At 40.3% G+C, this 15,338-nt stretch overlaps 1 protein-coding gene across 1 annotated transcript; it reads left to right on the top strand.

Annotated features, from left to right (window-relative positions):
* The first annotated feature begins 1,015 nt into the window (after nt 1–1,015).
* LOC140873300 (uncharacterized) lies at nt 1,016–3,638 on the top strand. Its single transcript, XM_073276391.1, has 5 exons — nt 1,016–1,302; nt 1,903–2,353; nt 2,725–2,790; nt 3,262–3,342; nt 3,552–3,638. Exons 1-5 carry the CDS (start codon nt 1,016–1,018, stop codon nt 3,636–3,638), a joined length of 972 nt encoding a protein of 323 aa, XP_073132492.1.
* Nucleotides 3,639–15,338: the final 11,700 nt, after the last annotated feature.

Genomic DNA, 15,338 nt, shown 5'->3' on the forward strand with positions numbered 1-15,338 from the left:
TCACTCTGATCTATGTGATTTAAAAAGAATACAAACACGTGGTGAAAACAAATACTTCATTCCTTTTATTGACGATAGCACAAAATATTGTTATGTGTATCTTCTTAAAAGTAAAGATGAAGCTTTTGAAAAGTTTGTCCACTACAAAAATGAAGTTGAAAACCAACTTAGCCAGAAAATTAAGGTGCTAAGAAGTGATCGTGGAGGTGAGTATGAATCACCATTTGTTGAGTTTTGTGCTCAACATGGTATCAGACACGAAAGAACTACACCTTATTCTCCTCAGCAAAATGGTGTCGCAGAGCGAAAGAATATCATTTTGAAAGAAATGATGAATGCATTATTATTGAGTTCTGGTTTACAACAGAACATGTGGGGAGAAGGTGTCCTAACAGCTAATTATCTTTTAAATAAGGTATCCCAGAAGAAGCAAGATAAAAGTCCATATGAATTATGAAAAGGAAGAATACCTTCATACCAATATTTGCGAGTGTGGGGGTGTCTTGCCAAGGTAGTCGTACCTACTCCGAAAAAGGAAAATATTGGACCAAAAACTGTTGATTGCATTTTCATAGGATATGCACACAACAGTAGCATCTATCGATTCCTTGTGTATGAATCTCAAATTCCTGACATTCATAAGAATAAGATAATGGAATCAAGAAATGCTTCGTTCTTTGAACATGTGTTCCCTTGTAAATCTAATAAAGAACCAAGTTCATCCAAAATATTACATGAGACAATGGAAAAAGAACAAGAGGTTAACTAAGAGGTTGTACCTAGACGTAGCAAAAGAGCTAGAACTGAGAAATCATTTGGTTCGGATTTCATCACTTTCATGATGGAAAGTGAACCTCAAAGCTTCAAGGAAACTGTGAATTCATCTGAATGACCTCAATGGAAAGAGGCTATAAATTCCGAAATATAATCCATTTTGCGAAATCATACGTGGGAACTAGTGGACCTTCCTCCAGGAAGCAAACCACTAGGTTATAAATGGATTTTTAAACGGAAAATGAAATCAGATGGAACAATAGATAAGTATAAAGTCAGATTGGTAATCAAGGGTTACAGTCAACGTGAAGGGCTTGATTACTTTGACACTTATTCTCCAGTCACGAGAATAACTTCCATTCGAGTGATACTTGCAATTGACGCATTGCGGAATCTTGAAGTATATCAAATGGATGTAAAGACTACCTTTCTAAATGGAGATTTAGAAGAAGAAATTTACATGAAACAACCTGAGGGATTTTCTGCACCTGGGCAAGAAAATAAGGTTTGTAAATTGGTGAAGTCTTTGTATGGCTTAAAGCAAGCACAAAAACAATGACACAAAAAATTTGATAAATTCATGCTATACAGTGGATTTAAAGTCAATGAGTGTGACAAATGTGTATACGTAAAGAACACTGAAAGTGGCTATGTCATTTTATGTCTTTATGTAGATTACATGCTTATCATCGAAAGCAATAATAAGATGATCAAATCCACTAAAAAATTGCTGAACTCAAAATTCGACATGAAGGATTTGGGATTAGTCGATGTCATCCTTGGAATTAAAATCCATAGAACATCAGAAGGGATGGTACAAAGTCAATCACATTATGTGGACAAAATACTTGGAAAATTCAATAAGGATGACTCTGCATTGGCTAGAACCCCGATAGATACAAGTCAACATCTATCAAAGAATCGGGGTAAGAGTATCTCCCAATTAGAATACTCTCGAGTAATTGGAAGTCTGATGTACTGAATGAGTTGTACACGACCAGACATAGCCTATGCAGTAAAAAAATTAAGCAGATTCACGAGTAATCCATGAGCTGAACACTGATAAGCAATTATCAGATTTCTAAGGTATTTAAGATACACTCGTGATCATGTGTTGCATGATACTAGATATCCTGCTGTTATTGAAGGATACAGTGATGCAAATTGGATATCTGATATGAAAGACTCAAAATCTACAAGTGAATTTGTATCTTCTAAACAAACTATAATAGCCAGATCCACGATGGAATCTGAGTTTATTGCACTTGATAAGTGTGCTCAAGAAGCTGAATGGTTGCGTCTATTCTTAAAAGATGTTCCAGGATGGGTGAAACCTATACCGGCTATTTGCATTCATTGTGATAGTCAATCTGCGATCGGAAGGGCACAAAGCAAGATGTATAATGGTAAGTCTAGACATATACATCGTAGACACAATACCATTAGACAACTACTCTCAACTGGAGTTATCTCTATTGATTATGTAAATTCAAAGGATAATATAGCGGATCCATTAACCAAAGGGTTAAACAGAGAGTTAGTTGAAAAATCTTCAAGAGGAATGGGACTGAAGCCTATGGTATAAATTGGTGCGAAGGAAAACCCAACCTATGTTGACTGGAGATCCCAAGAACTAGGTTCAATGGAACAACCTAATCGCACTGGTTTGGTAGATCACTGTAGGGGTTATCCCTAGTTTATTCCTATTGCAAACGGTGAATGTTGAGGATAAGCATATGAATTTTAATGATTCTGATGGAATTCAACATAGAATCACCTATGTGAGAGAGAAGTGGGGCCGCTTCGAAGGAATTGCAAGGCTCAATTCTTGACCCTCTTATAGAACCAGGCGTGTGTTCATGGCCAAAAAAAACACAATCATGAGAACTGAATTATATCAGGGAGAGTCCTGTGTGAAATATATCTTAATTTACACAAATGGATGTACAGTTCAAATACATCGCGTCTACTGTCAACCAGTACATTACTATGCTTTCACAAGGGAAGGTTCAAAGGGTAACACCTACCTATCCTATGCAGGATTCAACTGTAGAGCTTTATCACCAAAATTCGTATAAATTTTCATTCATGTGGGGGATTGTTGGAAATTTATTTAAATTAAAATTTTTGAATGAAAAATTATGGATCATGAATGTGAGAGTGTCCTTTGGCTCTCCACATTCTTGAATTAATTTGAGACTTTTGGTTCTCCATATTTTGAGCTAATTGAAAGATTAATTGAGTTAATTAATCTTATAACTCTTGGTGTGCTTTTTGAAGCTTATAAATAGTGTGCTCATTTACTCAATCCACACACTGAATATTCAAGATCTTACTCAAGAATTCTATTGCATTTTCATATTGTTAGCTTTTCATTTGGCCTCCGTATAGTTTTGGTAATAAAGTGAATGTACGATTCAAGTTCGCCGGAGTAGTGAATTTGTGCTTAGTTTGCTACTGCTTTTTCCGTTGTATCCTGGAAAACAGACGTCTGTATGTGTTGATCCTCAAGCATCTTGTGGAGGCGACAAATCTGTTTTAAGGAAACTGTACTTGTTACAGACCTCGGTTTGCATAACTGTTTCCTTATTCGTTTCATTCATATTGTTCAGTATTTACATACTCGTTATACTGCTTAATTGTTATACAAACATTATTTGTTCTTAGTATATTGTTTCTGTTATATTCACATTTTCGAGTATCATTTTGGATAACAATTTACCCCTGAAAGTTGTTATTTACTTTGTTATTTTCGGTATTACTTGTTGGGTCTTTAGGCTTACAAGACTTCAACGATGCAGGTGAGGAGGATTGATCTGGTGCAGTCTGGCGAGGACGATGGCTATAAGAAGGCGTCTATCTAAGACCATAAAGCTTCTCAAATCTATTAAATTGTTTTTAATTTTTATGTTTATGTTTGAAGTCGAAATTTTTAAAGTTTTGAGATGGCAGAAAATTTTCCTGAATGTTCCAGAATATTTCTTGTATGTTTGCTAGACATTTGTTTTTCTAATTTTTGACACTTTTGCAAGTTTTTGGAAAACTTTAAAATAAATTATGGAATTTCTTGTATGTTTGCTAGATTATAGTATTTTTTAAAAAAAAATCTTAAGAAAATTCCGCTGTCACGCCCCGAAATCGGGCGTAGTTGATATCGGCGTTGTTTAACAATTTAGCATTGAAACAACAAGTCTCGTAGTAAAATTCTTGACAAAACCAGCCTATTTCATAAAACAAAATTGTCTTTACAATACGAAGTATGAGTGTGCAAGAGATAATATAAAGGAAACCAGATTAAAGACAATACTAGAGGTCTTATTTTCTTGAAACTTCATCACTAGCCCCAAAACATGTCTTGTTCAGCCTCATCCACTTGATCTTCATTCTTATCTGGGCAGGGAAGTAATGGATGAGTTTTTGGAAAAACACTTAGCAAGTGGGGGTCGATCATAAAAGAGAATATCGAAATATAGATATAATATGAGTTCAAAAGTGACATGTCGCAAAACATGTCACAACAGGAATCGAGACATTAGACCAACAGAATTCGAAACAGATCAAGAAATCATATCCAGAAAAACAGAAGGTCAACATACAGAAGGCACTGAAACTTCATTTCATTATTCATGGTTTATTTTTCTGTCCCCTGTATGTTACTTTTCTAAGGGGCAAGGCCATTGTTTTGGTTTTATAGCCACCTAAGGGTGCCATATAACGGTTTTATAGCCACCGTGTAGGGGCCATATAACGGTTTTCATATTTTCTTTCCACTTCAAAATCAAATCATAAAAGTGTCGTTTCAAAAACCTCAAATTATAACGAATCATTCAAAATAAACATATATATATATATAGTTCAGAGGACACGGAACAAATGAAATACGATCAATTGAAATGTAACTCTTAAAACGTAAATATGATACTTATCAAAGACACGAAATAATAGGTGTACGATTGGATTTTCAGAAACCGGAACATCATCATTTTAAAAACATATATAGAATCCCACTTATGAAGAAGTATAAGTGTGCAAACTTTATATCAAGAAATATACATACAAAAATATACTTTCAGAAAATACGAGAAAAGATATGAAACAAAAATAAAGGATGGCGAATGAAGCATATGATGAAAAATTGCTTCAGAAACATAAGCACACTTATCTTGAATCCCATGAGAATGTGAGTGAATGCTTTGGAAAGAATTTCTACTTGAAGCCGGGTAGTGATTTCGTGAAACTTTGGCTCGAATCAGACAATACTTCAGACAACACTCTTTGCTCGACTACTTGCACAAGTTACTCTAGTTTTGAAACTAGTGCAGAATGACTCTACTAAACAGCTATTTAAATGCACGAGAACCACAGCTTTTTCTCTTGCTCGAAAATAAAACTATAAAACTTGAAGGTATGGAGTGTTTTGGTGTGCCATTTTCCTTCAATATTGAGGTGCTTATATAGTGGTCTTAAGCTGCTGAAGAGACACACATTTTTTGCCCACTAATTAGTCATAAAAGTCCTTTATCATGGCCCTAATGATCCTTTATGGTGGGGTGGGGTTCATGGCTCTTAATTGGGGTCATTAACATTTGTTTTATGGTCCTTTAATAGCCTCATGATGGCTGATCATAATGGTGAATATGAGGGTTACAAATGGTCTTCATTCTTATTCAAATTGAGCCTTAAAAGTTGAGTTGAATTGACTTGAGTAGTGTGGTCAAATTATCTTAATTATAGGGAGAGTGACAGTTACAATCTCGTATGCTTGATAAGTCTTACTGGAGATTTGAATTACATGCAGTTATTTAGATGAAGTGGTCATGCATGCATGTGGAATTTCTAGGTCTTCACATCCATCCCTCTTTATTGGAAGTTTCGTCCTCGAAACCTGATTTTTCCCTAACAGTCTTCTTTCTTAGTCAACTATCTTTCCTTCAACTACCGCTCCAATAATTTGTAGGGTCAATGAGTCACTGCACCAGCTAACTAGCACCACAATTATTTGTACCCTAGCTTCCTTCAACTCGTCTTTGTCATGAAGTAAGCTCGTAACAGTATTCTTCAGTTGCTCATTCTCGAGCTCTAGGTTCCTAAATGTATTGTATAGAGTTGACATGTTTGAAAGAAAGAAACTTGGAGGAATCAAATTTCTAGAGTGTATGATTTGATTTGGTGCGCTCTCATTCATCCATTTAAGAGGTTTATATAGGTGTTTCGGAGACCTTGAAATGGTAGGGAAATAAATTTTGAATTAATAGCCTTAAATCATCCCTTAATGGTTCTCATAATTAATTTTGTAATGAGGTCATGATCCTCTCCTAATATACCATAATCATCCCTTAATTATAGTTTGAGGTTGTTCAAGAACCATTTAAAGTTTGATTACTCAAATTTTATACTTTTGAAGGCTTCATCATGTCTTTCCAATTTCGGAAAAATAGTTGGATTCGAATGATATTTGATTGGGTTGCTTCAAATATTTTTACGAGATATTATCAAACAATCAACAATCAACAATCAACTCTAGGATTGTTTGACACAATACATAGTCGGATAGTGATTTTTTTAGTAAATTTTGAAGAATGGAAAAAAATCAAAATATATACATATATATATATATATATGGATGGAAAACATAAGTCGTGAGGACAACCGAGTAGTTTGTGGAATTTATTTCCGAGTTTGCTAAGGAATTTATGACTCCTAAAATCCTAAAATGGTAGGAACTCGTTTTTGGAAACCCAAGTGAATGGATCTCGTAACTTTTACGAGGGATTTTGAGCCCAACGGACCTGGCGGCGCTATGATACCACTTTAATGTAAAGCCCCGATATCGGGCCTAGTTGACATCGGTGTTGTTTAACAATTTAACATTAAAACAACAAGTCTTGTAGTACAATTCTTTCCAAAACAATATATTTTATAAAACGAAATTGTCTTTAAAATACGAAGTATGAGTGCAGAAGCAATAATATAAAGGAAACTAGATTAAAGACAATTATATAGGTCTTCTTTTCTTGAAACTTCATCACCAGCCCCAAAACATGTCTTGTTCAGCCTCATACACTTGATGTTCATTATTATCAGGGTAGGGAAGTAATGGATGAGCGTTTGCAGAAACACTCAGCAAGTGGGGGTCGATCGTAAAAGAGAATATTGAAATATAGATATAATATGAGTTCAAAATTGACATGTCGCAAAACATGTCACAACAGGAATCGAGACATTAGACCAACAGAATTCGAAACAGATCAAGGAATCATATCAAGAAAAACATAAGGTCAACATACAAAAGGCACTGAAATTTCATTTCATTATTCATGGTTCATTTTTATGTCCCCTATATGTTACTCCTCTAAGGAGCAAGGCCATTGTTTCGGTTTTACACCCATCGAAGGGGCCATATAACGATTTTATACCTACCGTGTAGGGCCCATATAATGGTTTTATATCCAATGTGTAGGGGCCATATAACGATTTTATACCCACCGTGTAAGGGACTTATGACGGTTTTATACCCACCGTGTAATGTATATATAACAGTTTTATACCCACCGTGTAGGGGTCATATAACAGTTTTTGAAAGGGCCCGTGTCATGATTTATATTTACTGAGCAAACAACAAGGATTAATTAATGTAAACAGCAAAAACGAGTGAAAAAATTGCGTTTTGGGCCTACAGAAAATTCGGCATTACCTATTCGTAAATAGGACATCCCAAAAACTTGTACAACACAACCAGCAATATATACTTGAAAATAAAGTCACAACTCCAATTTACAAACCTATAGCCGCACTGGCCAGGACTAAACACATGCAGAGCCGGCAAGGCTTGATCACACCAACAAATCCAAAACAAATACAGATACACGGGGCATCACCCCGGCAACTATAAAACTCGTTAAACTGATATATACATATATCTGGGAACTAGACTCCACGCTCGACTCACTGGGTACCACTAGATGACGCTCCACCAAATGCGTCAAATCCCCCTGGATAACCTGCTATGGAATCACAAACAACCACAGCATAAAAGAAAACAGGGGTCGGACCCCAGTACGAAGAACTAGAAAAATTACGACAAATATAACTGACATGAATAAAATCAAGTAAAATGCAATAAAATGCAATGTAATGCGTGACAGGTATCAATAGAATAAAGGATACCAAATGGAGTCCAAATAATCGTATCACAATAATCTCAGTGGCCACCCGTGCCAGGAACGCAGCAGACCTCGAATCATCACTGCTAATCCACACACGTAGCATCGAGGGCGACAGGAGCTACCCGCCCGGCCTCATGATATCATCAGGAGTGTCGTATGTAGCATCGAGAGCACGGTTGCTACCCGCTCGGTCTCGTGCCAACTCAAGAGTGCACTAAATAATGTCACTCGCTCCATCGATGACTCAATACATCTCAAGAGATCAATATCAATAGCAATCAAAGGAGTCAAGACTTAACGTGCTATGAAGAATTGTTAACATGCTTATTTGACGAATATCCCTTAATATTTCCAATAAAAATATATTTTAAATTTATTTTATTTTATTAAAAGAAAATAGGGATTATTCTCAATTCTGCACATTAACAATCAATGTAAATGAGTGAATGCAACCATATAATTCACATAAGCACATAAAACACGTTATCACTCATTACAAAATACTTAATATCATTACATGCCATTATAGGCGTCATAATATAAACAGCTCATACGTACCTCAACCAACACTTAATTTACCACAGAAAATATCTCAAGTAGTTCTCGGATATTCCAATCCCAAATTTTCAGAATCTGTAATTCCAGACAAATTGCTCATAAATCCTGAAATTAATATATAACAATTCTAACACATCTAAACATTCAAACAGTGATATAAATAACCTTAAAATTAGAAAATCCCAATATTAAAAATCTGAAAATTCGAAATTCATCCCAAATAAATTCTGAAAAATAACCAATACCTCAATTCAGCTGAATTATAGCACCTACAATCAAGAATTAAACAAATATCAATCAGTTGAATTCAAATTAACCAAAAATCCCCAAAATTCGAACCCTAATATCAAAATCTACCTCTGGAAGTTCCGAATCTTGTTCAAAGCTTCGAGTTTAAGCTCTAAACAACCTAAACCAAGGTTTCTTCCCAGATTCCGGCGAAAACGAGCGGCGGAGGTCACGGCTGCCGGAATCGCATTCAAACAGGTCGCGAGAAAACTTACGATATCGGTATCAAATTAAAGCTTACGTCGCGAGGATTCCAGAACTATATTTACTTTTGAAATTCGGGCAAAAACGAAGAAGATACAGGCATTTAAAGCGGCAAAAAAATTTAAGAAAATAAAACGAAGAAGACGCAGGGAGATGACGGTGGAAAAGATGAGGAGAGAGTGTGTCGTACATGTAGTAGCCCGTAACCAAAATCAGTAATTAAGGAATTAATCATAATTACTTGGGTAGAGTTCGAAAGCTCCGAAGGTGAGTTCGGAAGCTCCGATCAGGATCGGAAGCTCCGAACAGGATCGAAAGCTCCGATCGGTATTACGTCAGGCATGACGTGTGGCAAGATCGGAAGCTCCGATCAGGACCGGAAGCTCCGATCACCCCTATCCGGAGTCAACAAGTGATATTTTGACACGTGGCAGATCAGGATCTTCGGAAGCTCCGATGGCAGGATCGGACGTTCCGATCGAGGTTCGGACGTTCCGATCAAGGATCGGAAGTTCCGATCGTTGTCTATAAATAGAAGGCCGAGGCTTCACTTTCATTTGCCAATTCCGAGTTCTCCTTTCCTTTCTAGTCCTTTTGGAGCTGTTTTAGTCTTCTTAGGCTTGGTCCGGAGGTCGGCGAGGCGTTCGGTAGTCGTAGCGGAGTTGTGCCCAAGTTCTGGAGGCATCGACATCAAAGGGCTAACGACGGACGAAGGTATAGCTTTTGCTTTCTATAAATATTTAGGAGTATGCAATAGCTTAGTTAAGGCTTTTAGAGCACTTTAATGATAGTAGTATCATTTGGCAGTGTAGAGCAGACTATAGGCGTGGACCTAGAGTTGGTAGAGCTTGCACTGTTTTGAGGTACGAAAGTACTGTTCGAGATATCCTGACTGAGTATGCATGTATTATGTGACTGCATGATTTATATGCCATGATATTATGATGCATTCATTTGCATCTTGCTGTATCTCTTTCGAGGTGTCTGTTAGTAGGGTTGTACCCTATCCTGTTAGTGGATGGACTTCCATCAATTTGGGTCCGGCGTATCCACGGTTATCTCGGTATGGGAGCCACCTCCTGAAGCGATGGCACAGCGTGCTACATACCAGGGCCCGGTCTGTCTCTGTTATCTGATCCTTGACCTCGAGTCTATAGGGAGTTCACTTTGCATGCATGTATACTCATACTCTCGCACTGAGCGTTTTATGCTCACGTCTCATACTCTATATTTTCTGGACACCCTATTCCATGGGGAAGGTTTGCGATTGGACGAGGAGGGTGGATCCAGGAGGGGCTAGTCAGTGGTTGGCCAGCTGGAGCTTCGCTTAGGATTTATTACTGTTGTTTTGGGTTTATACAGCTATTCGATTTGGTTGTATATTATTGGATAAAATACAGATTCCTTTACTTGGGATTGTATAATGTTTATGGTTTCCGCAGTTTTATTCTGATATCTGTTTAATTAAGTTAATTGCATGCATAAGTTCTGTTTAGTAGGTGATCCAGGTAAGGGTCACTACATTTATGGTATCAGAGCATGCAAAAGAATTCTTGGGATTTAGTCTCATCTTGAGGTATTTTTGTAGATGTCAAATCGTGACGACCAGAGTTCTCATGGCAGTGTTGGTGGGCGTTGGGGTGATGCCGACCGGGAGCCTCGTCGACAACGGCGTCATCGTCACCATGACGACGAGCGTTTCACTGTGCGTCGATTCTTAGCTATGGGTCATAAGCCCTTAGTTGGAGGTGAGTCTCCGGAGGATACGGAGAACTGGTTAGACCGCATGGAGACGACTTTTCAGACTTTCCAGTGCACCGAGGAGCAGAAGGTGGAGACCCTTGGCTATCTTCTGGACGGGCGTGCGCGCAGGTGGTGGAGGTTTACTTCTGCACCTTTTGTTGCGGCGAGATGAGTGGCCACCTGGGCCGAGTTCCGCACAGCTTTCCAAAAGCGATATTTTCCTCCTGAACTCCGTCAGTCGAAGGCAGGCGAGCTACTGAGTCTGCGACAGGGAGCCATGTCTATCGATGAGTATCAGCAGAGGTTCTTTGATCTGCTATCCTATTGCCCCGAGATTGCTGATAGCTCAGAGATGAAGTATAATCTGTTCCTTCAGGGCCTTAACCCTGAGATCCATGACCGTGTGGCGGTTGGCGACGACATGTCCTACGAGGGTTTGGTGAGCCATTGTCACCAGGCAGAGGACAGCTTACGGCGGAACAAGTCTTTCTCTCAGTCGAGACCTGCTAGTTCTTTGGGTCCCCGTGCCCAAACTTTCAAGAAGTCTGGATCTTCTTCTTCCTCTGGTTCTGGAGGTGTCGTTCATTACGGTAAGAAGGACAAGTGTGATCACTGTGGGAAGAACCATCCATCCGACAAGTGCCGCAGAGCTTCTGGAGCTTGTTTCCGTTGTGGAGAGACTGGTCATATCCGGAGAGATTGTCCACTATCTGGGGGAGGCGGTTCTGGTTCTGGTTCAGGATCGGGTTCTCAGGCCACCGTGCAGCAGAGGTCGCAGGGACAGTCTGCTGGGAGTTCTCATTTGAGGCCACGAGCTTCTGGCCAGGTGTTTGCCCTGAGACATGATCAGGCTGTGGAAGAGAATGAGAAAGTCATCGCAGATACATTTCTGCTTTATGGTATACCTGCTCTTGTACTTATTGACACTGGTGCATCTCATTCCTTCATTTTTGCACGTTTTGTTAAGAGGCATAAGTTACCATGCATTGCACTAGACGTAGTGATGTCTGTTTCTACTCCGACGGGCCAATCTACTTTGGCTAAGCGTCTAGTGATGGGTTGCCCTTTAGAGTTCGAAGGGAACATTCTGTTAACGAATCTCATGGTCCTGACGATGGACGACTTTGATTGCATTCTGGGAATAGATATGTTGACTACCTATCGAGCTTCAGTGGACTGCTATCAGAGATTAGTACGCTTTCATCCGGAGGGGAGCGAGAGCTGGTTTTTCTATGGTAAGGGAGCGCGACCCCTGATGCCTTTGGTATCAGCTTTGAGAGCCTGTCGAGCTCTAGAGTCTGGCGGGGAAGGCTACCTTATCTATGCAGTTTATTTGTCCGCTGAGAGTATTGGGATAGAGAGCATTCCTGTTGTGGATGAATTTTCAGATGTATTTCCTGATGAGATTCCAAGTTTTCCTCCTGCTAGGGAAGTCGAGTTTGGCATAGAGTTGATGCCGGGTACTTCGCCTATTTCTAGAGCACCGTATCGTCTGGCTCCGTCAGAGATGCGTGAGTTGAAGAATCAGCTACAGGATCTTTTGGACAAGGGGTACATTCATCCTAGTGTATCTCCTTGGGGAGCCCCTGTTCTCTTCGTAACGAAGAAGGATGGGTCGATGCGGCTGTGCATTGACTATCGACAGCTGAATCGAGTCACTGTGAAGAACAAGTATCCGTTGTCTCGTATTGATGACTTGTTTGACCAGCTGCAGGGCACATCAGTTTACTCCAAGATTGACTTGAAATCTGGGTATCATCAGTTGAGAGTCCGTGATCAGGACGTAGCCAAGACTGCATTCCGTACTCGCTATGGGCATTACGAGTTCCTAGTGATGCCATTTGGTTTGACTAATGCGCCGACTATATTCATGGATTTGATGAACCGTGTCTTCAGGAAGTACTTGGACAAGTTTGTCGTGGTCTTCATTGACGACATCTTGGTGTATTCGCGTAATACGAAAGAGCATGTTTCTCACTTGAGGTTAGTACTACAGACTCTTCGAGATGAGCAGTTGTACGCTAAGCTGAGTAAGTGTGAGTTCTGGATGGATAGAGTGGTCTTTCTTGGCCATATCATATCCAGGGAAGGGATTTCTGTTGATCCAAGCAAGATTGAAGCAGTACTTAATTGGTCGCGTCCGATGACAGTTGCTGAGATCCGTAGTTTTCTGGGTCTAGCAGGGTATTATCGTCGCTTCATTCTGAACTTTTCTCAGTTAGCTCGATCGTTGACGCAGCTTACTCGCAAGGGTGTGGATTTTGAGTGGTCCTCTGAGTGTGAGGAGAATTTCCGTGAGCTTCGACGGCGGTTGACTTCTACGCCGGTGTTGGCATTACCGTCAGGATCTGGAGGGTATGTAGTTTACACGGATGCTTCTCTTCAGGGGTTAGGTTGTGTCCTGACTCAGAATGGGCATGTGATCGCATACGCTTCTAGACAGCCGAAGCTTCACGAGGACAACTACCCAGTCCATGATTTGGAGTTAGCAGCCATTGTATTCGCTTTGAAGATCTGGCGTCATTATCTGTATGGCGAGAAATTTGAGATCTTCACCGATCATAAGAGTCTCAAGTATTTGTTCACTCAGGCGGAGTTGAACATGAGGCAGAGACGTTGGATGGACTTGCTTAAGGACTATGATTGCGAAATTAAGTACCATCCGGGAGCTGCTAATCTCACCGCTGATGCTTTGAGTCGCAAGGTGCGACTATCCGCACTTCAGACTTGTTCGATATCTAGTGTGATCAGTGACTGTTGTACTTCAGGTTATACCTTCAAGCATAAGAAAGGTATGCAGAATATCCAGATGTTTGCGATATTATCTGAGCCAGCCTTGTATTCGCGGATCCGAGATGCTCAGATGTCTGATTTGAAGACCCAGCGTTTAGCTCGTCTAGCTAACGAGGGTAGCTCGTCTGGATTTCATTATCAGTCAGATGGCTTTTTGTGTTTGTCTGGTAGGCTTGTGATTCTGCAGGATGAAGAGTTGCGAGAGGAGATTTTGTCTCAGGCACATCGCACTAAGTTGAATATTCATCCTGGGAGCAACAAGATGTACAAGGATCTCCGTACTCGTTTCTGGTGGAAGGGAATGAAACGCAGTGTTTATCAGTTTGTTTCGAGATGTTTGGTGTGTCAACAGGTCAAGGCAGAGCACCGACGACCTGGAGGATTGCTTCACAGTCTACCTATTCCTGAGTGGAAATGGGAGTTTATCACAATGGACTTTGTGACCCATTTGCCGGTATCCCCGAGGAACTGTGATGCTATCTGGGTTGTGGTGGACCGACTCACCAAGTCAGCGCATTTCATTGCCTATAGTCGAGAGTACTCTGTGGATCGCATGGCACGGATGTACATTCAGGAGATCGTCCGACTTCATGGAGTGCCTGTGAGCATTGTCAGCGATCGGGACCCCAGGTTTACTTCTAGATTCTGGGGGAGTGTTCAGCGTGCGATGGGTACTACTCTCAGTTTGAGTACAGCCTATCATCCGGAGACTGATGGTCAGTCAGAGCGCACTATCCGTACGTTAGAGGATATGCTTAGAGCGTGCGTCATGGATTTTGGTTCAGCCTGGCAGGATCATTTGCCGTTGATCGAGTTCGCTTACAACAACAGCTATCACACTAGTATTGGGATGGCACCTTTTGAGGCGTTGTATGGGCGACGTTGTCGTACTCCACTCTTCTGGGAAGAAGTGGGGGAGAGACAGGCTGAGGGACCGGAGTTTATCCAGCAGGCAATAGATATTGTTGATCAAATCAAGAAACGGATTAAGACTGCACAGGATCGTCAGGCCAGCTATGCTAATATCAAGCGTAGGCCCTTGCAGTTCGAGGTCGGAGAGAAAGTGTTTCTGAGAGTGTCACCTTTCCGCAAGATTCTCAGATTCGGCCTTAAGGGCAAGTTGTCTCCTAGATTTATCGTTCCGTTTGAGATCTTGGAGAGCATTGGCGATTTGGCTTATCGAATAGCTTTGCCACCGCATCTATCCAGTATTCACGACGTGTTCCACGTATCTCTGTTGCGACGGTATGTGGCGGATGAATCTCATATTCTGCAGCGGTCTGAGGTTCAGGTAGACAAGGATTTGACTTATGTTGAGAAACCTCTTCGTATCCTGGATTATAAGGATAAAGTTTTACGGAACAAAGTCATTCCTTTGATTTTAGTTCAGTGGCAGCGCCGAGGCACTGAGGAAGCTACTTGGGAGCTTGAGGACAGGATGCGTAAAGACCATCCTGAGTTGTTTTGATTTCATTCTTTGAGTTGTATTCAGTTGCAAACTCTGTAAACGTTTGATTTGAATAAAGAATGTTCTGATTTATGCTTTTGCATTCGGTACTTAAGATCTGATTTCGAGGATGAAATATCTTAAGTGGGGGAGAATGTAGTAGCCCGTAACCAAAATCAGTAATTAAGGAATTAATCATAATTACTTGGGTTGAGTTCGGAAGCTCCGATCAGGATCGGAAGCTCCGAACAAGATCGGAAGCTCCGATCGGTATTACGTCAGGCATGACGTGTGGCAAGATCGGAAGCTCCGATCACCCCTATCCGGAGTCATCAAGTGATATTTTGACACGTGGCAGATCAGGA

Source organism: Henckelia pumila, chromosome 1 (genome assembly GCF_033568475.1).
Source record: "Henckelia pumila isolate YLH828 chromosome 1, ASM3356847v2, whole genome shotgun sequence".
Classification (NCBI taxonomy): Eukaryota; Viridiplantae; Streptophyta; class Magnoliopsida; order Lamiales; family Gesneriaceae; genus Henckelia; species Henckelia pumila.

Coding starts and splice junctions, on each gene's coding strand:
- LOC140873300 (XM_073276391.1), top strand. CDS start 1,016: ATGAAATCAGATGGAACAATAGATAAGTATAAAGTCAGATTGGTAATC. Junction 1,303..1,902: donor TGTAAATTGGTGAAGTCTTT/GTATGGCTTAAA, acceptor GCATGATACTAG/ATATCCTGCTGTTATTGAAG. Junction 2,791..3,261: donor CACAAGGGAAGGTTCAAAGG/GTAACACCTACC, acceptor CCTGGAAAACAG/ACGTCTGTATGTGTTGATCC.